Here is a 24,356-nt window from a genome sequence, read left to right as displayed (position 1 = left end):
GATGTCGGCGTTGAATTTGCTAGGTGCGCGCAAAAAGCCCAATTTTTGTGAGGGACTATATTCGTACCTTTCCGCCGATCAGCACTTGACAGTGAATCCCGAAACGTTTCAGTCACGTATCCTCGATTCGATCACACGAATTGTATAACGTATTTATCCGGTATCTCTCATCTTTGGGTGGGAGCGATGGTTTCAATTTTTTTCATAACGAAAAGGCCAACGAGCGTTTGACAAAAAGTGTGAATGCACCTTGGCATTCCTGATCGATTTACATCATTGGAAGGCTACTAGAATTGAGAAAGGGATCGCGTCATTATGACAGGAGAACATAAGCGAAAAGGATTGCTTCCTTTCGTTATTTATTCTCAAGTCCTTCTTGTAGCCACAGCTTTTGTCCGACCTAATGTGCTGGCTGGACGCTTCCCCCCCTCGACTTCATTGATATCTCTGCCATCTCAAGCAAATGTTGATCGCGGCTCAAACATTTCAGCCACCAATCAAAACGAGGAGATTCTAGTAAAAAACAACAAGTACATCGAGGGTCTACTTGAAAACTTGACTAGCCTGTTGGATCGCTGGATCATTACGGGATCTCCGAAGCTTCAAACCAGAATCGGCAACGTGCTGAACATAATTGAAGCCGAAGCAAAAGAACCAGAGCTGATAAAAAAAGCCCAGCGAAATATTCAGCGAGCGGGATTGTCTTTGGAACGTAGACAGCCCGAGAAATCTACGGTGGACCTCGGAAAGACAGACGAAGAGAAGCGGCGCACGGAGGCTGAACAGCGGCGACAATGGGAAGCAGATAGAAGATCTAAAGCGGTTGTCGACCAACACTCTAGCCGCTCGGTATTGAGCAGTAGAACCACCCCGAGCCCAACCGGCGAAAATTTTATGAAACAAGTGGATTCCAGTTTGTATCCTCAAAACTTTGCAAGGGAGAAAATCGAACTCCAGAAGTCCCTTGAAGGAGACAACGTAGACAACCAGACGGAGACTCTAGCAAATGACCCTGGAAAATCTGCATCGGCAAAGGTTTCAGAGTTGGTAGCTCTAGCTGGGGCTGGATCATCTTTTGAAGGGCAAAATCTAGGGATTGGAGGGCTGGATGATGTCCTTGCAGAAGTCAAGCGACGGGTATGGACTCCTTTGGCCGCACCGCCACTTCTCTTACAGGAGCTTGGCATTCAGCCTGTTCGTGGACTACTGTTGTACGGTAAGCCGGGGTGTGGAAAAACTTTGCTTGCGCGGAAGCTGGGTCAAATGCTTTCGCCATTGCGTCCGATTACGGTGGTTTCCGGTCCAGAAGGTAAGTTCATGATTTTGGCACGCCATTTCCTGACAAAGATCAGAACTTATCGTTTGGCTCTCTTGCTCACTTACATTAGTCATGGACAAGTTTGTTGGCAGCAGCGAGAAGAATCTTCGGGAGGTTTTCGATAATCCTCCGGACATATATGACTACTTTCGTATTAGGGAAAGCGACGGAGGAGAATCAGTTGAGCGAGCCGCTCTTCACGTCATCGTCATGGACGAATTCGATGCCATCGCTCGATCCAGGGGAGGCCGTGGTGGCTCTGGAGATCAAGGTGATGCTGGGGTCGCCCGCGATAGTGTGGTCAACCAATTACTGTAAGTTTTGATCGCCTTACTTCCTGCTGGGCAGCTGGCTTTTTGCCTTGTAAACAATCACACTAATTCTTAATTGTCTGTGGCAGTGCTAAAATGGACGGAGTAGACACCCTGTGTGTTCCCACACTTGTTATTGGGCTTACCAACAAGCGAAGTCTTATTGATCCTGCTCTTTTACGACCTGGTCGTTTTGAAGTGCAAATCGAGGTGCCACCGCCACGGACGGTCGATCAGCGTGTGAGTATTTTGCAAGTGCACACGCGGAGTATGCACGAAGCAGGCCGGCTCTTGGTACGCGATGCCCCCATCGGTTCCGCAGCGGCTAGGCAAGCCACTATAGACCTACCGTCCTATGACGAACTCCTCCAAATGTTAGCAGCTGAGTGCGACGGCTTTTCTGGAGCGTCGTTGGCCGGGGTCTCCCGAGCGGCAGCGAGCCATTCGTTGGAGCGTGCGATAGAGGTGTTTGCATCACATGCCCGCAGTGGCTCTTTGCTCGAAGCGTGTGTTGTAACTCGAGAAGACTTTTCGAGTGCAATCAATGATGTACTAAATAGTGTGGGGACTGATGACTTTAAGGAAGAGGCGTCTGCTGATACAGAAGACGACACAAATGACAACGACCCAGATACAGACGAGGCAGATTAAGCGACCCATCCCTTATTTACATTTGATGTACAGAAATGTCTAGTCGAGAGTCCTGTCTGGTTTTACACTGATGCTTACACAAATTCGTATTCTTGGTGCGCCTTTCTTACTTGAAAAACTCCAGTTAATACACCGGTTTTAACAGACAGTTCTAGTTAGTACCACAAAACTAAAATATGGGCTTGAGATGGCTTTTGCATTTTTTGGCGACCTTACAGTCGATATTAAAAGGAAATGCAAAAGAACAACACTCGGTATTCCAACGTGGTCCCCCACCGTAGTACTAACCGAGCCCGACAATGCTTAACTTCGCTGAGCGGACGGGAAGCGGTGCTGTCATCGTGGTATGGTCGTTTTTAATGTGAGACCTAAGTTACACAATATATAATGTAGATATCGAAACGTAAATGTCAGGACGGCGGAAATTTTCTATGTTGCCGAGGATCTGTCTGAAAAGGTTTAAATTCTTTTGGTTGACTGCAAGCGCGGGTTGCTTCAAGAGAAATGAAACATTTCAGGAGAAAGACGGTTTTGGCTGCTGGTACTGCTAGTTTGGAAGCCATGGTCAGAATGAGGAAAAACCATTGTGAATATAGCAAGTGAATAATTGTTGGCAATGCATTGGGAAAGTCTGCCTTGCTTTTCATTAGCGAAAGTGGAATCTTGCCTTGTCATCACTGTTTTTACGATGTACAGCAAGAATGGAACAGTCCCAATTGCAATATCTAAAACCAAGTTTTAAGATGGTGACGCTGTAAAATTTCAGTAATTTCCTTTAATGTGTGAATGTTAACTGTAAAGCCGAGTTACGTACTCTCTAGGTAGCAGCTCTGTAGATTGGAGTATGGTTACTACCTGTAAATATCTAATCGCAATGTAAAAAAGAAACGAAAAACAAGGTGACACTTGGGAAAAACATATTACTAATAACATGTTTTTCGCATTTTCTCAGGAGTTATCTGCTCCGATATGATGTAGGTGGTTAGCATACTTGCCTTTCACGCAGGATACCCGGGTTCGAGTCCCGGTATCGGAACACTTTTTTCTATAGACTCACTATGAATGATCTGTCATCGCGCCATCTTTCAACCATACGCTATCATAAACACTGATCTTTACGTTGAAACATTGATTACTGTGTCTATTCGTTCTCGTTCCAATAGGCGCCCCTAGTTTTTGCGTCACATGACATTAAACTCCTTCAAACATAAACCATAGCGAACGTGACCGTTTATTCACAGTCAAGGCCTCGCACCCCATAGCGAAGCCGAATGCAATTTCACAACTGGATCTCCTGTCCGTGTTCCGCAACCAAGGTGTCATACCAGACGACCGCGTCATTCGATTCTTCTTTTAAAATCAAGCTGCACATTGCCTCCCCCTTCTCGTTCAATAATCTCACATCCGTAGAACCTTGGCGGGTGTTTCGTTTTCGGTAATAACAATTTTGTAAACGTTGGAGAGCTGCAAATGAAATTCCGTCGACTGGTCTTTCGACGCAAAAGTCATAAGATTGGCGCCGGTACTCGGAGACTGTGTTACTTTCATGACGGGACCGAGTTCTGTTGTCGTTTCCAGAATGGCTCCCTTGCCAACTACGACAACGCGGAATAGATACTTGGAATTGTGAATTGCTTCCATAATGTCAAACACTTTCTGTTCTGGTTTTGTTAGTTCGCCCATGCGACGCTCTTTCTCCATGCTAGTATCGAACAAGATTGTTCGAGAAGAAGACACCAAGCGACACATATTTCCTCGTGTTACTGGCGCCATCGCGAAGGCGTCCGAGAGCTGCACTCGAGCTATTAGTAAGAAAGAAAGAGCGATAGCAAACATCGAAACCAGAGTCTTCATATTGTTGGCACTGGCGCAAGTTACTAAAAAAATTCTTTTTCAACGTTACAATGAACCTGAATTTGTGTTGATGGACTGTTGGATCTTTGCACCCACGGTCAAGGTCAACATGGGAGTGGATCGAGAAAGCAAGTTGTCGATGCAAAAAATGGGAAAAATCGAGTCCTGTCTCGAATTGGCGCCAAAAACACGTCAGAATTGAACCTTTGTTTTTGCCAATCCCAGTCAATCTCACGGTCAATGCTCTCTGGTGCCCAGACGATCACAACGAACCTTCTCGTCTTGATGACCATGGTGATGTTTCTGTCCACAGGTATTCTTTTAATAAGCGCGTGCGCTGTTGGTGCCTTTGCACCGATCAGAGCGCCATCGTTCCGACCGAAGGTAGGATACATTCCGGATGAGGTAAATTCGACTCCAGTATGAACAGTCTTTTCTCATTGGATTTTGTTGTATTCGCAGACGCATCTCAGAGTAGTCGAACAGCTCGACATCGGCACGGCACGTGTCTCCTTCTTTCTGTATGTAAATCGATGGCGTAACAAGAACCGAGTGGCAGGGCTCAATAACCCTTGTCTTTGCCTCTAACACTTGCTTGTGACACTGGCTATTCCTTGCGGCGACAGGTGGTTCTTTGGCGCATCGGGCGGCGCCGGCATCGCTAGAAGTTCCTTTCCACGAATGTACAACAATGTTAAAACAATCCAAGGCTTGAAAGGAAAAGGACCGACGCTTGGAGGGGAGAAGCTGGGATTAAACCCTTTATGTGGGTACCCAGAAGACTTGAGCATTGCCGACATAAAAAAGATCCTTGATGACTGCCCTTCGGTTGAAGAACTTGTGAGAAAGTATCCCGTAGAAGGCAACTTTCTCGCGGATCGAGGCTAGTATGTGATAAATGGGTGTGGTTTTCTGCAATGTAACATTTTGGATATGTCTCTTACCAACCCTTCTATCCGTGTTTGATAGCTTGACTTATTCTGCCTTTGCCGAGGCGAACAAGAACAACAATCCACTCACCGTTCGTGCTATCTTCGATACTCTTAATACTTCGACAGACGTTTGCAACCCAGAGACAGCACAAGAAAAGCTGGATTCTTACAGAGAGAATCCTGATCTGATCAAAGGCGAGCTCTTGAAATCCAAATTGATTGGGTTCTCTTCCATTTTTGTGTTGCTCTTTTTGCTCGGGCTGGCCGATGTGATTGCCTTTGGCCATGCCAAGGACGGCTGGTTCCCAGAGTGGCCCGGTGCGCAGAATTTGCCGTGGTCTCTTTTTGACGCCGATATCGGTTTGGGCGCTATCCCGCAATATTGGGTTTCCGACGATTAAACACTTCCCCTAGAATTATTTAGCAGCTTTTTAAAGAGGTCTGTTCAAAATGAGCCCTAAAGCTGGCCGGAGTTAAACCTATGGCTTGGACCGACTATTGGAGGATCTTCGTGGCGGTGGACCCACTTCTTCACGAAATTTGCGCTGTCGACGCATGCGGTCGCTTCGACTCTCAACAACCGGTCGCCCAATCCCGTTATGCACAGTCCATAGCCAGTCTTTATAGAGATTCAATCTCCAATCACTCTCTTCTTTTACCACATCAGCCCAATCGTCGCCTAAAATTTTGAGTCGCAATCCAGCCTCGTTCCTCAAGAGCCTTCGAAATGTATCCATATCGGGCCAGACACCTGAACTGGACGACGGGGGATCGTCTCGCGCTCGTTGCTTTGACGGCTGAGACCCGCGGCCACTGTATATTGTTTTTTCACGACGGCTCTCCCCTGAGCTCCGACGCTCACGTGGACGAGGCCGTTGCCGTCGATCCGTATTTTCCGCTCTCTCATGAGGAGCGGTCGCCCTAGATTCGTCTAGAAACTCATCGCCCCTTCTAATTCCTGGCGGAGGTCTCCTTCTACGGTTGCCATCTTTCGTTTCGTCTTGTATTGAGCTACCATCTCGACTAGATGATGCGGCCACTCGCGGCCTTGGGCCACTATTGCCTTCCGTTGTAGTTTGGGTCCTCCTTTGATCCCCAGGCACGTTGCGATCGTATTTTCCAGTTGCATCACCAGTCGATTCTTGTTTCGTCCCTTTTGCGACTGCGGGCTTGCTAGATCCAGTAGAATCTCTTGTAGAAGATTCTTCATATCTTTCTTTTCCAAGAGGATTAGCCATGAACGCTCCTTTGATGTCCTCTTCCAATTGTCCCGCTGGTCGATGTGAAATGGGTGGTTGATCGTTGCTGGCTTTATCTGCCTCCTCCGAAAGAAGGTTCATCTCCGCGTTTTGAATTGCAATTTCTGTGCGTCTTCCCTTTGGAACTTTCCATCGAACTGGAATACCGCCCGAAGGCTTGCGGACTTGTTCTTCGATGATCAACTCTAACGCATCGGCTTCGAGAGAAATGACATCCTTTTGCGTGTAACCCAACTCTATCATTTTTGACAACGGTACTTTTTGCCAAACATTCAATGTCGGACAGAAGTAGGAAATAATGAGATTTGACTCCTCCTCAAAATCCGTGTTGGTGGTAGTAGCCCGAGTTGGGGTGTCTGCTGGCTGGTCATCATCACCTCTCCGGACACCACCATCCGGTTTAGCGGTCTTCTTTTCCGTTGCTACTAGTGGGTTGTTTTGGTGGGCGCCACTTTCCTTTTTTTCTTTGCCCAGAGAGTTTTTCGTTGAATTATCGAGTCGCGGGTTTTTCACCGGCAACGCGATTGGTTTTGAATCGTCTCCCGTCACGACGCTCGAGCTTGGCCATTCATCGTCCGCGTCGAGCGTCGCGGATACTCGAGAAGCATCCTTTTGTTTCTCAATCGTTTCGTTTTCATACATCGCCTGTGCTATTTCGTTGACACTCGAGTTTGATGCAAATGTGTTTAACTTTGTACTGTTCTTTGCTTCCTCTACGGAACACGCCTCGGAAACGACGGTGTCGTTGTGCTCGTGCTTTATGGCAATTTCGGTCGTTGCTACGGACGTTACCAGTGCTTTGGAGACCTCTGGCGAGCTGGTATCGGATTCCTGCTGGCGGACAGCTTTGTTAATTGTTGAATTGGGAATGCTGATTGTAGAATTGGGAACAGAGATCAATGTCTCATGGTTATTTCCAGTCCGGCCAGTTTCTTTGTTGTCGTCAGTTGGCTTCACCGATCCAGTCGTTGTTTTTGTCGTGTCCACAATGACGTTGGTTGTAAGATTTTCGACCATCAGCGACTCGTCTCTATTCATGGCTGTCTCGACTTCTACAGTATTTGCTGAAATGGACAATGATGGGATCGCCGTGGCGACTGGCGTAGACTTTTGTGGTTGACCGTTCTGTGCCGTCCCGTTCGATTCCACCTTTGCCGGATCGGGTTGACTCGTCGGTGCGGAACTGCTGCTATGCCGTGACGCGACAACGTCAGCGTCAATGGTCGTTGCTTTTGACGCTTCCGGAACGACTGCGAATTGTTGGCGACTGTCCCGTGCCAGCTGCACCAATTCCGGATCAACTTGATCGTCCCCCAAAACGTCGGCCACGAACGCTTCGAACCATTCCGGATCATTGGCGGCAACTTGTCGGTACAACTCTTGGATATTTTCGTCCCCATCGCCATCCATGCCTACACCTTTGATCGGTCGCCAACGAAATTTTGGCTTCGGAAAACTACCAAAGCTTCGTAGATCGGATCGAAGCAAGGAAGGAGTACCGAAGGCTTCGGTCGTTCGAGCCAAGTGATTCATCATCAGGAGTATCATCATACCGCCAGCAGACCTTTGCGGATCCGTCTCGAGTCGCATACTTCCCGTGAGTTCTTCGCAATCAACGATGCTGACGCTTGCAATGATTAGGTCTATGGACTGACACCAACATGTCCTCCAGCGTTGAGATAAAAAGGTGATCACTCGGGCTAGGGCGTACGGTTGGGCACTTTTGTGTGAGATCGACATGGTCGTGGCAGGGAGGGGAGTATTTTTGATGTTTGGTGTCCGTCCCATGTCGGGTTTCACCTTGTATTCCATATACCGCGAACAGTTGAAACGTGGAACTTGAGGCACGACAGACCAAAAGCGACTACCGAAACCTGGTCCACGTCATCATACGAGTGTGTTTCCTTGGCGTCCGTCCCGTGACGGAGTCCTGTAGAATCCCGTCTGACTCCGTACCGCGTCCATGACGATGACAGAAAGATCTCGTTCGATCCTATTCTGTCGTCCTCCTCGCGATTATACACACACACACACACACTACTCTCCCTCACGCTGACCCGGTCGGTTCGAATGCCTACATTTCTCGTGCGTTTAGTATGAAACTTGCCAACGTTCACGCGTTTGGTTACATGGCCTGGTTCAGTTCTTCGGCCCGTGCCTTCACTCGTGTTGCTGCCTCCCGTAGCGTTCCCGTTGCTGCCCGCACTTGCTCCTCCCGCACCATGTCGACCGCATCCGTCGACGTGGCGAACCCGCTCCTCCAGCAGGAGGATTTGCCCAAATTCGCCTCCATTCAGCCCACCGATCTGACACCTGCCGTGGAAGATCTCTTGTCCAAGATGAATCAGGATTTTGATTCCTTCGAGACAAAACTGACGCAAGCATCCGGTAGTATGGAATTTGAAGACGTCTTGCCGGAACTGGAACGCATGCAGTTCGGCCTCGGCTACGCCTGGGGCGTCGCCGGACACCTGAACGGTGTCAAGAATGGAGACGAACTCCGGCAAGCGTACGAGGCCAATCAGCCCAAAATCGTGGAAGCCATGAGTAAATTCCGTCAGAGCAAACCGGTGTACGACGCGCTCTCGGCCATTGACGAAAAGATCAAAAGTACGGATGACGCTTCCTTTGCACTGTCCCAGAGACGTCGGGCTGTCGAGAGTTCGCTACGATCCATGACACTGGGTGGTGTCGGGTTGGAGGGTGACGACAAGAAACGTTTCAACGAAATCAAAATGAAACTGGCGTCGCTGAGTACAACCTTTTCCAACAACGTCTTGGACGAAACCAAGGCGTTCAGCGTCACGATCGAAGACGGCAGTAAGCTGGAAGGCGTGCCCGATTCCGCCAAGGCCATGTGGGCCCAAGCGCACATCAATTCACTGAAATCCAAAGATGGCAAGGAAGATGAGGAGGTCCCGGAAATGGACGCCAACAAAGGACCTTGGCGCATTACTCTCGACATGCCGTCCTACATTGCCGTCATGAGTCACCTTCCGGACAGGGCGTTACGCGAACAGGTCTACAAGGCTAGCATTCAGCGGGCGTCGGAGCAGAGTAACGACAAGAATAATGTACCACTCTTGTACGAGATTCTCAAACTGAAGCAAGAAACTGCCAAGCTTCTGGGCTTTGACAACTACGCCCAACTCAGTTTGTCTTCCAAAATGGCACCGTCGGTGGAAGCTGTCCGTGAGTTATCCGATCTGATTGCGGAAAAAGCCTTGCCAGCGGCCGAAAAGGAGCTTGCTGAAATCACGGCGTTGGCGCGGGAAAAGGGTGGCGAGGAATACAGCACGGAGAACCTCGACAAGTTGATGCCGTGGGATTCCACCTTTTGGAGCGAACGGTTGAAAGAATCGAAGTTCAATTTGACCGAAGAAGAAACTCGTCCGTTCTTTGCCTTGCCCTCTGTTCTGGATGGTATGTTTCAGCTGGTTGAGCGTATTTTCAACATTGAAGTCAAGAAAGCGGACGGCGACGCCGAAGTTTGGAACAAGGACGTTTCTTTTTTCAAGGTGTACGACGCCGATTCCGGCAAGCACATTGCCAGTTTCTTTTTGGACCCATACTCGCGTCCTGAAGACAAACGCGGCGGTGCCTGGATGGATGTGTGTGTCGGTAAGTCGGAAGCCGTACAACGCGACGTGCCTGTAGCCTACCTGACCTGCAACGGGTCTCCACCGGTCGGTAGCACGCCGTCTCTCATGACATTTCGTGAGGTCGAAACCTTGTTTCACGAATTCGGACACGGTCTGCAGCACATGTAAGTGGACAATGTGTGTAAGGAAATTTTTGGAAAAGAAGGTGTTCCATGTCTAACGCGTTGCACCTGCTTGCTACGTCAGGTTAACCACTGCCTCAGTGGGAGATGTGGCTGGCATCAACGGCGTCGAATGGGACGCCGTCGAATTGCCTTCACAGTTCATGGAAAACTGGTGTTACGATAGACCCACTATTTACGGCTTTGCCAAGCACTGGAAGACGAATGAGCCGATGCCCGAGGAAATGTTCAATAAGCTTTGTGAACAAAAGACGTTCAATGCTGGTATGATGTCCTGTCGTCAGTTGCTGTTTGGTCAATTGGACATGGAGTTGCACTCCAACTTCGACCCGGAGGCTGGCGAAAGTGGAAAAGGCGAATCCGTCTTTGACGTCCACCGCCGTATGGCGGCCAAGTACACACCGTACAGTGAACCGTTACCCGAGGATCGTTTCTTGTGCACCTTTCAGCATATCTTTGCCGGTGGTTACAGCGCGGGATACTATAGCTACAAGTGGGCCGAAGTCATGTCGGCCGACGCCTTCTCGGCGTTCGAAGAAGTTGGCCTTGACAACGAAGAAGAAGTTAAGAAAGTGGGACGAAAGTTCCGGGATACAGTCTTGAGTTTGGGAGGAGGTGTCGATCCCATGCAAGTGTTCAAACAATTCCGCGGTCGTGAACCAACACCAGATGCTCTCCTACGCCACAATGGGTTGGTTTAAGATTTTAAACGATAGGGCACGATATACTTACATTAGCAGCCTTGTATGATGATGCATCGATACACGTCGACCGCTACCGACCTGAACGACCCAAGTCAGCGAAACTTCTCTCCACTATTCTTCTCAAGAGCAATGCACTAGAACTTTACATTAACGAAAAGGCAAGTTGCAGATGACAAAAAGAAGTGTTCCGATACCGGGACTCGAACCCGGGTATCCTGCGTGAAAGGCAAGTATGCTAACCACCTACATCATATCGGATCCATTTTCATAGCTCAAAAGACACAAAACTTATATATATATTCTAGTTACAGGTTTCTTTTCCCGTTCCCATCGTTGCAAGCTCACTTCTTTCGTTGTCATTTGAATGAATCAATCACTTTGAGGACCATGGTAAGTAATTTCCACAGTTTCGTTGTGCACATCACGTGAGTACGAACTGTGTGTCACTCACACTACTGGAACGCGTTGCACGACATGGACCTTTTCGGATCGACTCTGTTGCTCAGCCCCCGAAACAACGGACACGCAAACGGGCACGGACCGCGATACCAGCGGCCCCTCCCGCCGACGTGCCTCCGCCCGTCCGACAAGCCATGAACGCTTTGTTCGCCGATACCGACTTTTCCAAAGGTACGACCCACACGAGTCTCCCCGCATACACGCACACCAATATTGTTTCCACGTTTGCATCTAACGGCCTGTGTATTACTTTGTCTAATTTGTTTGTTTGGTAGACAAGGAGGAGAACGTGACATGGATAAAAACAAATTTACGGAACAAGTTGGAACTGTGCGCCGTCACCACCAGCGACGTACGGTCCTGTTGGGCTGAGTCGGATACGGAGACGACCAAAGGTAATTTGGAGGCTCTGACGGTGGCGGCATGGAATCAACAGAGTCGTGCGGAACGCGCCTTTGACCTTTTGGACGAGGCCGGCAAGGGGATGATTGTGTTGGAGGATCTTGAACGAGTAGCGGCCGAATTTTTGGGAGATTCCGTCACCCGCGACGATTTGGAGGAAATGATCCGCGAAGTGGATTCCACCGGTGACGGGTTGTTGAACCGCACGAGTATTTGCCGACTCGCGCGAGAAATTAATTTGTAAACTAACCGTAAATGATGTGCGAGTAGGAAATGGTGTCTGGGACCATTCTTTCTTGATGTTGTGCATTGCTCTAGTACTAATGTAAGCGCACGGCAACTTATACGGTGGTCTTCAAATTCTAGAGAGGAGTCTATTCCATTTCTCGAGTCCTCATCAACCTTTCGCTAGTCTTCGAGCCGACTCGAGACATGACAAGTTGCTTTTTTATGGATAGTGCCTACTGTGTTATACCTACCTCTACTAGAGAGGGTAGTCGCCCATATTCTGTCCCTCCGCTCGGGAAAGTCCAGGCGCACAGTCCCAACCCTGGCTACCGGTATTCAGTCGTACGCGACTCGCTGGCCTGTCCGCGAGCCGGGAACTCTGATGGAATTACAGACGGACATACGTCATTCCACGGTGCTACTCGTAACGGTGGCGCACGACAAAGATTGCGGTATTGTTTTCCATCAGCAAAAGACACGGGACACAACCCATCACTCTACGTACGCGTCTACACCTACATACGCTTGGCGGTGATTTTTGCTGCCACCCGGACCCGGACAGCTCACAGTCAAAAGTCAATCCAAAAAAATCAACCACCACCCGAGACGAGTTGCGAACAGTCGCATCACCGTATTATATCTGAGCACAGTATCCTTCGTTGACTCACACAGCCTGTCTCACCCACCCAACCAAGCAACCAAGCAACTATCCAAGCATCACCATTTAACCTATTGTAACCATGATGAAGACGTCTCTCTTTCTAATCGCTGCCGTGACAACGTGCGCATCGGCTTTCACACCGATGCAGATGCCCGTACGTACCCACAGTGTTTGTGTGTGTGTAGGATGATATCAATCTCGTGGATTGCGAGAGTCCTCGAGTCGTTCGGACCGCGGACTCATCGCATTCTCGCTACCACACTCGTTCGTTTTGGGAATCCTTCCTTTCGCTGTTTCACTGACTTACTCGTGACGTTTTGACCTTTTTCCACCTTCAGGATTCTTCGTCGGTTACGGCGCGTCGCAATTTTTTGCAAACCGCCAGTGCCGCGGTGATTGCGACGACGCTACCGGGAGCGGCGTTGGCCGAGATTGTCGTCCCTCCCCAGACCGTCGACTACGAGTTCCCCACAGATTGGGGACTCACCTTCAAGTACGAAGAGGACGCCGTCAAGGTCCGCCAACACATGGTGGTGGCCACCGGCATGGCCAAGGGATCCGAGAAGATGGAAGAGTTTGGCAAAAACATGAAGAAGGAAATGGTCGACTTTGTCTCCTACTACCGTCGTTTCCCCAAGGTGGCTGGCAAACCCTCTTTCAGTACCTTGTACACTAGTATCAACGTACTCGCTGGACACTACACGTCGTACGGATTCAAGTACCCGCTCCCGGAGAAACGACGCAAGCGTTTGTACCAGGAGTACGCGGAGATTGAAAAGTCGCTGAAGCGTGGCCGCTAAAAGAAGCGTAGGGGGCGGAACGCCTACATGTTGAGTTATTTCCTGGCCATGATCGGTGTGCTATGCACCTTTCATGCCCAATTCCTTCCATTACCCTTGACCCATTTGCGATGACCCCTGGCGGAATCGGAACGAGTATTTCTCTCGTTTCGGTCTCGACATCTTTGTTTTGCTAAAATAACGTAATTCGTATTCGGCGTTGGCGTTCAACTTTTGTGTGTTGTGCGCATGCGTAATTCAACAGAAATTGTCGCGTAGCTAGAACTGATATAGGCACAGCAATTTCCACTCATTGCAAACACACGTGCATCATCCATGCGTCACCAACGTCTATCTACACCCTCATACCAACATTAAATACACAAATACGCACACACACACACGCATGGACTGTTAGATTACCACTTTATCCTTAAAAAAAGGTCTTTTGCGAAGGGCCTCGGGAAGCAGATAATCGTGTTACGTTACTCGGAATCTTGACGGGCCGTTACCTTCGGCCGGCCTCCGAAAATCTTGGCAAAACTGTAGAGGAATCCTCCGCACATACTGACACCAATAAAGAACCACGTTTGTGGAGTAATGACGTTGTCAAAGAGAAAGAACCCGAGCATGGCAACGGGTACCTTGTTGAGTGATCCGACAATGGCGTACGTGGTGGGTCCGGTGGTTTGGACGCAGTTGAGCGAGGCGAAATTCAAAAAGAATCCGACAAAGCCGGCCCAAAAGTTCTTAATGCCGTAATCTATCGTGTGCAAATCCGGTGTGTTCCAGAACATGTCCACTTGTCCGAGCGCGTAGGCGGCGGGCAACAAAAATACGATACAGAGTACGTTATTCACGTAGACCATGCCGAATTTGGACATTTTGACGGACTGGGTAGCGAATTTCATGTAGAGCACGTATCCGCAGGTGGCGACGCAGTTCATGGCCATCCAAAAGAGACCAACGAGAGTGATTTCCACGTCGTTCCAGGCGGCGGCAACGGCACCCGAAAGCATGACCCCAAAGGCGACGTAAACCAGTCCTTCCGGCCGTGCTCCGAAACAAACGTAGTCTCCGGCGGTGGTGAGGATGTTGGTAACGTTCTTGAAGACGGTAACCATGGGTACAGAGTTGAATTGCAACGACGCCATGCCGGTGAAGAGCATGAGACAGAAAAAGATATTGACGGGAGCCCAGGACTTGGCCACGGCCCAGGTCAGGGGAGGGTATTCCACCCAGCCGGCTTTGCGGCAGATCTCGACGCACACGACCGCCGTGACGGCTTGAAAGACAACGAGGAGAACGTTCAAGTCACCTTGGTACAAGTGCCCGTAACTACAGATTCGGAATAAAAGTAACAAGAGCGGGTGAGTCCACGTTTGTTTTCTGCCTCTGAAACGGACCAAACCAATAGACACACGGTGTTTCCAATTGGAACAGTTCCAATCGTAGCACACTTCTACACAAACACACATCCGTCGTTGGGTACGTACCTACTGGCGAGACTCTTATTGACCAGAATCATACTGACACTGCAAAAGCTGTAGAGAGTGCAGGCTGTGACGGCCTTGACGTTGCTGGGGGACATGAGACCACCCCCGTGTTTGACGACGGCATTGTGGTTGGCCGGAGGGTGCGATGGCGGATTGTGGGTACTGTCGGAGTAATCACCGTGCTTGTGGTGTACGAGCGGTTGGGCCAATTCCACATCCATCATTTCCTTCTTGGACGGAGGCATCGTCGTGGAACGAACTTTGGCGGAATCGGGTTGGGGAAAAGTAATGATGGAACCGGAAACGTGATTCGATTCGGTCTGTTGTTGTAATTGTTGGTTGTTTCCTGACGATGAAACACTACACACACAAAAACACACAAGCACACAACCAAGTAAAGGAAATGCCAACGAACAGCAATCAATACTCGTCGAGGTTTAGTAGTAAACGTGCGGTTGACTGTAAGTCAAGATCGTTTACGAGACAGCCTCCGCCTTTTTCTGTTTGTGGTTTTCGGTTCGGACGGTGAGGGAAAGGGAAGAGTACGAAATCGATCCACCCCGCACTGTTGATTCCGGTTGCCCGTTGGACAGAATTCGCGGACGACGAAACTACCACATGATACCTCCTTCACCCTAACGACCGTTGAGAAACGGTCCGTACCACTCGTCCCACGCGAAGCAGGCATGGCCCGCGTCCGCATCCCGAAGGAACGGGACTGGAAAAGGTCGTGTGGTTGCGGATCACGAGTCCAGGGATTCGCGTGGGTTCCACCCACGGTATCATACATCTCCCGCTACCGGACTGGATTGTCGATAGGGTTGGACTGGATCGAATTCCCGGGGATATGTCTGTGATTTATCGACGGTCGGAAAACGCGACAATAGGAAAACATGTAAATCTGTGAATACTTAGGGAAATTCGGAAAGGGCACGAATGTATGGTTCAAGCGATCTGTCAACCACAACCGAGTACCGGGAATGACAAACTGCTTACAATCAGAAGAATGGTCCAACCAGGCCAGGGTGGTTTAGCGACACAGGGGCTACTTAGCATTCGGATCGTAGTGTACGAGGGCCTGCCAACTTTTGGCTCGAGGGAGACCGTTGTTTTCGAGGGGCTTGGTTCACGGGACCAAAATTCGCTCCGACCATAGCCCCAACGGAGCTGGACTGTTTTACATTTATAGAATGAGGCTAGCGTTCGTTGGCTGCGAGTGCCAATGTGCGGAGTGTGAAGGAATCGGCAGCACCCTACCAAGAACCCTTTTCTATTCCAAACGGATGCATCGTCCACCGGCGTTGCGCGAACGCATTCGTGGTTTTGCTCTATAGCACGAACTTCCAATTTCCTTAAATTTCCTCCAGACCGGATGGAAACACCATGGCTCGTTCAATCAGTTGACTCACATCAATGTGGGCGCGATCTCTCGTACTGGCGTCAATGTGGTACGCCGCCACGAGACTCGCGAATTGTACGGCCGATTCCAGATTCAACGATCGGTTGGTCATGTAGAGATTGCGCGGTACGCCTTCGTCCACCGAGCTTTGGTGGGACGTGTCGAGGCGGATGGAATCGAATGTTTCCATCGCGTCAAGTACCGTCGTGGAATCACTTTGCTCGTTCGCGTCGTTCTCTTCACTCGCGCGCCGATCGTACAACGTCTTGACCTCGGCGGACTCGTTTTCCCACAGTTCGTGGCACATTGTAAAGATCGCTTTCTTGTCGTCCTGGCATTGCTTCTTCAACGTCACGTAGTTTTCTCGCATGTACAGAGTGTACGGTGTCAGTTTCTTTTTCGCTTTCGGTGAAGGACTGGAAGGCCCCGAAAATCCCGCACGCTCGTGCGAGTGCTTCGACACGGCCGGGGATCCTGTACCGCTGTGGGCCCGCGGCGGCGGCGGGACGGTCATGCCCGTATGGCGCAGCATGGCGGCCACCAGCAAACCCGAAGTGAACGCATCGCCAGCCCCGTTGCCATTGATTGACGCCGAAGGAGCGAGTTCCACCGCACCAATATGGGCCGTACCGTCAATCCAAGAGGTCGGGAGCGTGGGACTCCGGCGGAAACGTTCGCGATCGTTGCAACTGACAAAACTACCCTTGCGTCCCCGCGTCACGGCTACCACTGCTACGCCGCACGACAGAAAAAGATTCACGGCGCTAGCAATAGCGTAGTCATCCTCCGATTGCGTTCCGGGCGTGCCTCGAATCGTGCACCCGGTCAGCAACGCGAGTTCGTCTTCGTTGAGGTGCAGAATATCCACGTGCTCGAGGGCCGCACCAATGACCGGATCGTTTCTCAGATCCGTCACCGACCGCAACGAATTTGTCATACGGAATGTGGTTTCTGGGACGCCGTTCAAATCAAGTACGGTAATACCTCCTTCAATCATGTTGCTTCTTGCTTCCAGTAACGTTTGGGCGAGTGCCTCGCCCTGAATTTTGGGAAGCAAATGCGGATAGCCGAACAAAAAGGCTCCGTAGATCGGGGTCATCTGCTCCAAGTCAGCGTGGTAGTTTTCAATGTCATCGAACGACATGTGTGATGTATCTAGCACAGGTCCCGACGATCCTGAGGAAAGACTTCCTATCATCTCGACCACTTCCCGGGCGGAGAAGGTCGAGTTCGAAGCGGCATCAAAGAAGCATCCTCGCCGTCCGTCTTTGTATATGGGCAACACCGACAGCGCCGTCCGGGCGTGCGGATCCTTTTCCCGAGCCGTTTTGATGTACTTGGTTTCCACATTTCGACAAGTGTCGCCGCAGTACTCCAGCAGAGAAATAAGTTTATCACCAGTGCTGTCTTTACCGATTTTACATAGGGGCACCACAGAATGGACTACCGGAGGTGTCACTTGCATGTAGCCATCGTCTAGCGGGGCTCCGTGACACAGTCTGGCCAATGTCTTGCAAGCCATTGCTACGCTCCCACCACCAATACTGTGTTCTCCCTCAAAACTCTCAATATTCTCTCCTCCGTCTCCACCACTGGCTTGGTTGAGCTGCATGTCAACGCAGGCTAAACCAGCGCAAACGATTCGAGCATCGTGCGGAATGGCCCACTCGGTGGTCTTTTCCTCCGGACGGATACGGACGCGTTTCTTCGCCGAGCTCTGTTCCGGCTTCTTACCAACCTTGGCTTGATGCGCGGCCAACACTTGCGTCTCCAACTCTTGCATTTGTCGAAAAAAGCCAGGGTCAACGCCTTTGGCGGAACCTTCCGGTACCTTGAAGAGATACGCGAGAGCCTTGGACACTTTTTCGTAGGGCCAGCTTCGCGACGAGAAGTAATCACACCACACTGCACCATCCAACATGAGCGGCACACACAAAACGGAATCGGACGCCCTGGTGTACGTCACCATGGTATGCGTTTGTCCCAAAAATCCGAGGCTGGTGTACTCGACAAAGTCTCGCTTTTCGTCGTTGATAAATTCCGTAAACATAATGCTTACTTTGTGGTCCAGGTCGTCTTCTTGCCAGGCTGAAAAGATATCGTGTTTGACTCGAAGTTTGGCGCTGGCCGCCGTCTTGGCGGTAGACAAATTGCGCATATCATTGTTGCCAAGATGGTTAGAGGAGGCAATCACTTTCGGTTTGAGTCCCATGGTTCGAATGTACTCCACCGCCGCTGTCTTGAATTTGGTTTGGCCCGCTTTGAAATCCGTGCCCAGACAGTACACGCCCAACTGTTGTCGGGCCAAATCGTTCAGACCGGGACAAGCCAAGGTATTCTGACTGCCACCGTTGATGAAGGAACACCCTTCCAACAGTGCCGCCGTGGCGTACAAGATGGACGGTGGTAGCGGACCACCACGTTCGTCTTCCGTCAAGTCAATGGCGTCCAGTAAATCCTTGGCCGCCGAGTAGTGTTCGAGTAATTCACAGTTGGGTTCCACACTGGCGCTCCATATGACGGTCGTGTGACCGACCACGCCGTTACGCCACTTGAAGTACCGGATATCGGCACGCAAGCATTTGAGAGCTTCAGCATCGTTCGGTGCTTCTTCCTTGGTCAGTACGTGTGTGGCGGTGGTGTGTTGTGATGTTCCAATAAAACGGTGATCGTACACGGCCCGGAATACTTTGGTTTTGTTCATTTCGTCCTTCATTTGGCGGACCAGATCGTAATCCAGAATTTGTGCCGCCAACAAGGCATCGCCCGGTGGAGTGGGACGTATATCCTAGAAAGCGAGTAGCAAAGAGAGAGAGACAGAGAAACGAACGAGCACAGCAAGTAAAAAACTGCATTGAGTGAGCGGTACCAATATAGCGTAGATCAAAGCAGCAACGCACAAACCAGTAGACAGCGACAGGTTCCCCGCCTGCATACGGAACACGGAACGTACCCATCCTCCAATGGCAGCCATGGAGGCATCGGCGAGCCCTTTAACTCGATCCTTGTAGCCCACTCCGCCGTGCACTCCCTTTTGTTGCAATTGGGTAATGCATCCGTAATAGTTCGGTGTCATGGGTTCCCCCTTTGGTCCGTACCAGTGCCTGCCCAGTCGGTTGGCCAGTACACCGGCGAGCATGGTCGTACCGTTGGCCCCACCCAACCCCACGACGAGGACACCGAAACTTCCGAGAGTTTTGGGTTTGTGTTGCGCATCCTTGACGAGGACCGGTAGGGGTGTCTGTGGCACAGGATACGATTGTGGTGACATGAAGGGTCCACCGTGGTGGTGTCGGTAGCTGCTCGTCACCGAAACGGCCGAGGATGCCCCGTCGCTCGTCACCGACGACGCCTCGTTCCAGGCATCCCGAGACGCTGATCCTGGCGTATTGCTACTAACAAGGCGTTGTTGTTGTTGTTGTGTCCGATCACGAACGAACGAAGGAGTACCGTTGCGGGGACTGGAGCGAGCTTGACCCGCCAATGGTGAACCCGACGGCTTCATGCGACGACAAGAGTGCAGTGGTGGCAATGGACGGGTGTTCTAAAACGTAAATCGCGAATGGCAATGGTGCGTTGACACGTACGTATTGGGTACACGTTGCCTTGTAGTCGTCGGATGTTGGAACGATGCGGTAGGGTGGGAACGAATGCCGGGGAGGAGAGAGACAGACAGACTCCTTGGCGAGAAACCAGGAACGCCATTTCCGACAACGCACCCGTGCCGTCGGCGGTAGGGGCTCTGCGCTATACGACATGCTCTATATATTGCCTACCCCCCCCGTTGGAAGTCTACACGAAATAAGGAACCGTGCGTCGTACCGGAGGAAGGACGAGCCATGTAAAGCAGGGTAGGGTTATATTAGATTCTTATGGTGGTCCAAGAACCTCGTGACTCGTGGGAGAGAAAACCGGGTCGGGTCGACCATGGGTACTGGCACGTCCGGTCAGATCGGGTTGTTGACTGTGAATCTTCTTCGACACAACCCGTCATCAACACTACCATGCCGCATTCTTTGCGGTTTCTCGTCCTTTGCATACTACCGATACTATGTAAGGCTCAACGATCCAACAGTCCCGATGATTGGTACCAAAAATATCCTTTCTATCCCCCGTATTGTTCCACACCCTCGCAAATGGCGCTGCGGACGATTCCGCCTCTCGCAAATGCCGACCAATCCTTCGGCGAATCGCGATTGGAGCACGCGTCGGTCATTATCCGTCACGGGGCTCGGACGCCCTGGACATCTGGACTCAACTGTTGGGAAGGATACGCCGCCAGCAAGGAGACGGGGGTCTGGGATTGCGATTTGACCACCTACCTGGCTCCGCCACCATCCACCGACGGCACAGCCGCATCCAGCAACGACCCGAACGCCACGTTTCTTTTCGAAAAACGCTACGACGCCTTGCAGCATCCGGAACACGGTCTCTCCAACTATTTCAACGGAACCTGTCAACTTGGACAGCTCTTGCTTCGAGGATACGCACAGGAACTCACCAACGGCCAGCATTTGCGGGACGCCTACGTGTACGACGCGTCGCGCGAAAATCACGATCCCCGCATGCGCCTGTTGGACGTCACGACTGCAGCGGTGCCCTGGTCGGATACGAATCTGTGGTACCGTGCCGACGATGACCAACGCACCCTCATGTCCGGTCAAGTCTTGTTGCGCGGCCTGTTGGGTCCCGAAATACGCGCGCACGTCGACACACACGGTTCCTACCCCGTCATTCCCTTGCACACTGCGGATCGTGCACGGGACGTCCTGGATCCCAACGAAGCCGTGTGTCCGCGTTTGGCCGAACTCCGCCAACGCTTCGCCGCGTCCAATGCGTACCGGGCCGTGGAACGGTCGGCCGAAACGCTCCTACTCCGGCGCTTTATGCGAGACGTGCTGCGGATTGAGGGAGACATGATGGCGGTGGATTGTTTGATGACAACAATGTGCACGGATCGGGATTTGCCCGACGCCGTGAACGATTACCGTGGCACCGATCCGACGCGTCGGACCGGGGCACTCCACGACGCACCGCGCGATCACGTGCGGCGCGAAACTTCCGAGTACGGCGTCGATTTGTTCCAACGATTGTACGACTGGGATGTCCAATCCTACACGATGGTGTACGGGGCCAACGATGCCGAGTACGCCAAGCTCGGGATGCAACCACTGTGGCACGAAGTCGTGTCGGTCGTCCGGGGCATCGTCCACGGGGAAGCGACCGTGTGCTGTCCGGTCCGTCCCCCAGCGAAGCTGGCACTGTACTCGGGTCACGACACGACCATCATGCCAATGCTGGCGTCGCTGGGTCCGCACGTGTGGGATGGAATCTGGGCGCCGTACGCGAGTTTGCTCGTCCTGGAAGTGCACGCCATCAATCTAGACGGGGTCGCCAATCGGACGCGGTACCCGTCCGACTACGCCTTTCGATTGGTGTACAACGGTCAAGTTTTGACGTCCCGTATGGACGACTGTCCCGACGACGCCGAGCTTTGCGATATTCAGGTTCTGCTGGATCACGTCGAACCGTTTGCGACACCCGACTGGGACTGTCGACTACGGTATCCCACGGCGGATGCGGTGGCGGAGACCGTGAACCAGGCCGTACGTGTCGTGACGAGTCCTGGAGGCTTTCTGGCCTTGTTGATGCTGCTGGTGGGGAGTGCCGCGGTGGGGTCCGTTGGGACGGTGTGTTTGCTGACGAGATCGGGCTTTCGACGGCGGGAACGGTACCGGCTACCGTTGGACGACGACGAAGACGGTTTGGTTCTTGACGACGAGAACGAAAAGGATGGAATCTCTTTGGCCACCACCAATACTCGAGATGGCTATTCGGACCATAAACAGAGAGCATCTCTAGCAGAATCCAACCACACGGCGGACGAGGGAACCCTTCCCGACCTAGTCATGACTTGATAAGCGACCTGAAAATTAATTCGACACAAACATTTATGTAATAATTTCTTTTAAAACCACACATCTAACGTATGTTACGAAGCTGGCGTATAGTGTTGAATCGAGGGTGGCGCGACACGGTCAATCCTTGGATGGCAACGGATGCTTCTCGTTGTCCGTCCGGGACGAGGTCTGGGCTGCGGTAGCGGCGTTGCCTGGAGGTCGTTTTTGCATTTTGGGCAGTACAAATTTGTTGCGTTTGGATTGACTGTGGGGCGCGTGATGGAAGATGAGCAAACTGATGAGAAAGACGGCAGCGAGGGCCACGGGGTAACCAATCGTTTCCGTCCAAGTCCGGGGTCGTCCCTGCGATTCGGGTGATCCGTGTACCAGCATGTCCGATATGGACGGAAGATCCTTTTTGGCTGGACGGTAGCGGTATGTTTTGCCCGTTTCTGCTTCGAGTTTGTCCTTGACGGCGCGAACGTCGTCCGGAATCTTGTCGTCGCTGTCGTTGTCGTCCACGGTATCGTCCGGTACCGGTGCTTCCGGCTTTTTGCGTTGACGCAATGCGTCCTTGTTCGTTTTCTTGTTGTTGCCCATGACTAAATGCCGTCGAAAGGTGCGGTTCCGCCAGAGAAAGAACGAGAAGAATTTGGATCGATAGCGATGTTGCGATTGGAGATTGCCGGGAGGGATAATGATGGGGGATTTCGTTTCGTTCCGTCGTTCGGAGGGAACCAGCAGCCGTTGTCACTGCGTGTGGAATGGGTAGAGCGTTGGATTGCGGCCGAAGGATGCGGGTTCAATAAATAGAAACGTGAATTGTAAATTAGATACCTATTTAGAGAAATGAATCTTACTGACTGTGGATAAGTGTAAGTCCCCACTATATCTGAAACGACGTCGTCGTCCGCTTCGAATCCAGTAGAGATCAGACGAGAGATTGACAGTGATGCACGCCACAGTTCATGTAAATATAGCAAGCGACAAAACGCATCATCGTGTTGTTGTCCCGTACCACTCGTCCGCGTCCTCCAATGTCAGACACTGACAGTTAACTGTAGGTTTTTCCAAAATCAACCCCCAATATTCGACATTGCGACGTATCTGACATTATTGGATTGGTTGACTCCACAATTGACCACCGTGAATTGCCACCATCTATCTACCAGTCACTACGAATATGGTAGCGCGTGGGTTAGCATGTCCTCTTGCTCGAAGAGATCTAATTCGTTGGGCAAGAACAAGGCAGCCCAACGAGGTCCTAGCCACTGCGACAGCCTGTCGTTGGCTGTCGAACGGTAGTAGCCTTTACAGTAGCAGTTATAGCAACACAAGTAAGACGACCGCACCGGGAAACGGTTTGGGAATCTTTTGTGGAGGAGCGGGTCACCCGTACTCACAGCGTCGACCCTCCGCGAGCGCTCACTTTTCTTCGAATCCGAGCTCTTCCCCCGATGAGCCTCTGGCGGACGACTCCCACCGCCACCCCGGCATCGTCATGCACCCTGATTCCATCAGCGCAACGATACTTCCGGGTGGAACCCACGTAGAACACCGGTCGATACGAGGAGCTCCCCGTAAGCGCTACACGGAGTTGGCTTACGGATACTTTTGGATGCTCAAGGATCTCCGAACCTGCGAAGACAAGCCTTTGCTAACCAGCCCGTCCCTCATTCCGGAATCGAGAGCCCGTCCGTTTCCCAACTTGTGCAATTTAAAGTCCTTGTCGGGAGAGACGGTTGACGTACCGGACTACTTTGTGCGCAAGAATCGATCACGCGACACCCAGGCGCAGTGCACCCTCGTGGCCATTAGTTTTCGCGATTACGGCTATCAACTTTTGTCCTCCTGGATCGATCCGTTCCGGGAAGCTCTGCAAGACAAGGACCGTGTGGAAGTCATCCGTCTCAACATTTCGGAAGGATTTTTCAACAAGTGGATACTCAAAGGACCCGTACAGGGGTTGATGAAGAAGAATACGCCAGTGGAGGAACACGATCGGACTTTGCTCTACTTTGGCAGCGACCTCGCTCTCTTTAAGGATGCACTGCGTATGCACAATGTCATGACGGGATTCGTCTTTCTAGTCGACGGGGTTGGGCGAGTCCGCTTTGCTGGATCGGGCAAGGCCAGCGAAGACGAAGCGGCCCGTCTCGTGCGGATGGCCTCCGAACTGACCCCACTCATCCAGTCTGTCCCGGTCAACAGCAAGCAAC

At 51.4% G+C, this 24,356-nt stretch overlaps 12 protein-coding genes across 12 annotated transcripts; 7 read left to right on the top strand and 5 right to left on the bottom strand.

Annotated features, from left to right (window-relative positions):
• Nucleotides 1–220: 220 nt before the first annotated feature.
• PHATRDRAFT_42768 (predicted protein) lies at nucleotides 221–2,280 on the top strand (the record flags this gene model as incomplete). Its single annotated transcript, XM_002177175.1, has 3 exons — nucleotides 221–1,309; nucleotides 1,389–1,632; nucleotides 1,719–2,280. Exons 1-3 carry the CDS (start codon nucleotides 316–318, stop codon nucleotides 2,278–2,280), a joined length of 1,800 nt encoding a protein of 599 aa, XP_002177211.1. The 5' UTR covers nucleotides 221–315.
• A 1,398-nt stretch (nucleotides 2,281–3,678) lies between these two features.
• Nucleotides 3,679–4,134, bottom strand: PHATRDRAFT_31835 (predicted protein; the record flags this gene model as incomplete). Its single annotated transcript, XM_002176677.1, has 1 exon — nucleotides 3,679–4,134. One exon carries the CDS (start codon nucleotides 4,132–4,134, stop codon nucleotides 3,679–3,681), a length of 456 nt encoding a protein of 151 aa, XP_002176713.1.
• A 681-nt stretch (nucleotides 4,135–4,815) lies between these two features.
• On the top strand, nucleotides 4,816–5,467 carry PHATRDRAFT_31834 (predicted protein; the record flags this gene model as incomplete). Its single annotated transcript, XM_002177174.1, has 2 exons — nucleotides 4,816–5,021; nucleotides 5,104–5,467. The coding sequence occupies 2 exons, from the start codon at nucleotides 4,816–4,818 to the stop codon at nucleotides 5,465–5,467; spliced, it is 570 nt and encodes a 189-aa protein (XP_002177210.1).
• A 78-nt stretch (nucleotides 5,468–5,545) lies between these two features.
• PHATRDRAFT_42767 (predicted protein) lies at nucleotides 5,546–8,065 on the bottom strand (the record flags this gene model as incomplete). Its single annotated transcript, XM_002176676.1, has 1 exon — nucleotides 5,546–8,065. The coding sequence occupies one exon, from the start codon at nucleotides 8,063–8,065 to the stop codon at nucleotides 5,546–5,548; it is 2,520 nt and encodes an 839-aa protein (XP_002176712.1).
• Nucleotides 8,066–8,547: 482 nt separating this feature from the next.
• On the top strand, nucleotides 8,548–10,810 carry PHATRDRAFT_8670 (predicted protein; the record flags this gene model as incomplete). The annotated part of the gene is made up of 2 exons (XM_002177173.1): nucleotides 8,548–10,091; nucleotides 10,174–10,810. The coding sequence occupies 2 exons, from the start codon at nucleotides 8,548–8,550 to the stop codon at nucleotides 10,808–10,810; spliced, it is 2,181 nt and encodes a 726-aa protein (XP_002177209.1).
• Nucleotides 10,811–11,200: 390 nt separating this feature from the next.
• PHATRDRAFT_31831 (centrin-like protein) lies at nucleotides 11,201–11,918 on the top strand (the record flags this gene model as incomplete). Its single annotated transcript, XM_002177172.1, has 3 exons — nucleotides 11,201–11,203; nucleotides 11,320–11,443; nucleotides 11,548–11,918. The coding sequence occupies 3 exons, from the start codon at nucleotides 11,201–11,203 to the stop codon at nucleotides 11,916–11,918; spliced, it is 498 nt and encodes a 165-aa protein (XP_002177208.1).
• A 610-nt stretch (nucleotides 11,919–12,528) lies between these two features.
• Nucleotides 12,529–13,571, top strand: PHATRDRAFT_42765 (predicted protein). The gene is made up of 2 exons (XM_002177171.1): nucleotides 12,529–12,717; nucleotides 12,902–13,571. Exons 1-2 carry the CDS (start codon nucleotides 12,643–12,645, stop codon nucleotides 13,361–13,363), a joined length of 537 nt encoding a protein of 178 aa, XP_002177207.1. The 5' UTR covers nucleotides 12,529–12,642; the 3' UTR covers nucleotides 13,364–13,571.
• Nucleotides 13,572–13,827: 256 nt separating this feature from the next.
• PHATRDRAFT_9609 (predicted protein) lies at nucleotides 13,828–14,954 on the bottom strand (the record flags this gene model as incomplete). The annotated part of the gene is made up of 2 exons (XM_002176675.1): nucleotides 13,828–14,660; nucleotides 14,819–14,954. Coding segments are annotated over 2 exons (969 nt in total), but the record flags the coding sequence as incomplete, so codon positions are not given.
• Nucleotides 14,955–18,149: 3,195 nt separating this feature from the next.
• PHATRDRAFT_6934 (predicted protein) lies at nucleotides 18,150–18,512 on the bottom strand (the record flags this gene model as incomplete). The annotated part of the gene is made up of 1 exon (XM_002176674.1): nucleotides 18,150–18,512. A coding segment is annotated over one exon (363 nt), but the record flags the coding sequence as incomplete, so codon positions are not given.
• Nucleotides 18,513–20,109: 1,597 nt separating this feature from the next.
• Nucleotides 20,110–22,166, top strand: PHATRDRAFT_42763 (predicted protein; the record flags this gene model as incomplete). Its single annotated transcript, XM_002177170.1, has 1 exon — nucleotides 20,110–22,166. The coding sequence occupies one exon, from the start codon at nucleotides 20,110–20,112 to the stop codon at nucleotides 22,153–22,155; it is 2,046 nt and encodes a 681-aa protein (XP_002177206.1). The 3' UTR covers nucleotides 22,156–22,166.
• Nucleotides 22,167–22,275: 109 nt separating this feature from the next.
• On the bottom strand, nucleotides 22,276–22,737 carry PHATRDRAFT_31827 (predicted protein; the record flags this gene model as incomplete). Its single annotated transcript, XM_002176673.1, has 1 exon — nucleotides 22,276–22,737. The coding sequence occupies one exon, from the start codon at nucleotides 22,735–22,737 to the stop codon at nucleotides 22,276–22,278; it is 462 nt and encodes a 153-aa protein (XP_002176709.1).
• A 1,006-nt stretch (nucleotides 22,738–23,743) lies between these two features.
• On the top strand, nucleotides 23,744–24,316 carry PHATRDRAFT_6580 (predicted protein; the record flags this gene model as incomplete). The annotated part of the gene is made up of 1 exon (XM_002177169.1): nucleotides 23,744–24,316. A coding segment is annotated over one exon (573 nt), but the record flags the coding sequence as incomplete, so codon positions are not given.
• Between the last annotated feature and the right edge of the window lie 40 nt (nucleotides 24,317–24,356).

The sequence above is a fragment of the Phaeodactylum tricornutum genome, chromosome 1 (genome assembly GCF_000150955.2).
Source record: "Phaeodactylum tricornutum CCAP 1055/1 chromosome 1, whole genome shotgun sequence".
Classification (NCBI taxonomy): Eukaryota; Bacillariophyta; class Bacillariophyceae; order Surirellales; family Neidiaceae; genus Phaeodactylum; species Phaeodactylum tricornutum.
Note: the sequence above shows the minus strand (reverse complement) of the source record. Positions and strands in the feature narration are given on the sequence as shown.

Coding starts and splice junctions, on each gene's coding strand:
- PHATRDRAFT_42765 (XM_002177171.1), top strand. CDS start 12,643: ATGATGAAGACGTCTCTCTTTCTAATCGCTGCCGTGACAACGTGCGCA. Junction 12,718..12,901: donor TCACACCGATGCAGATGCCC/GTACGTACCCAC, acceptor TTCCACCTTCAG/GATTCTTCGTCGGTTACGGC.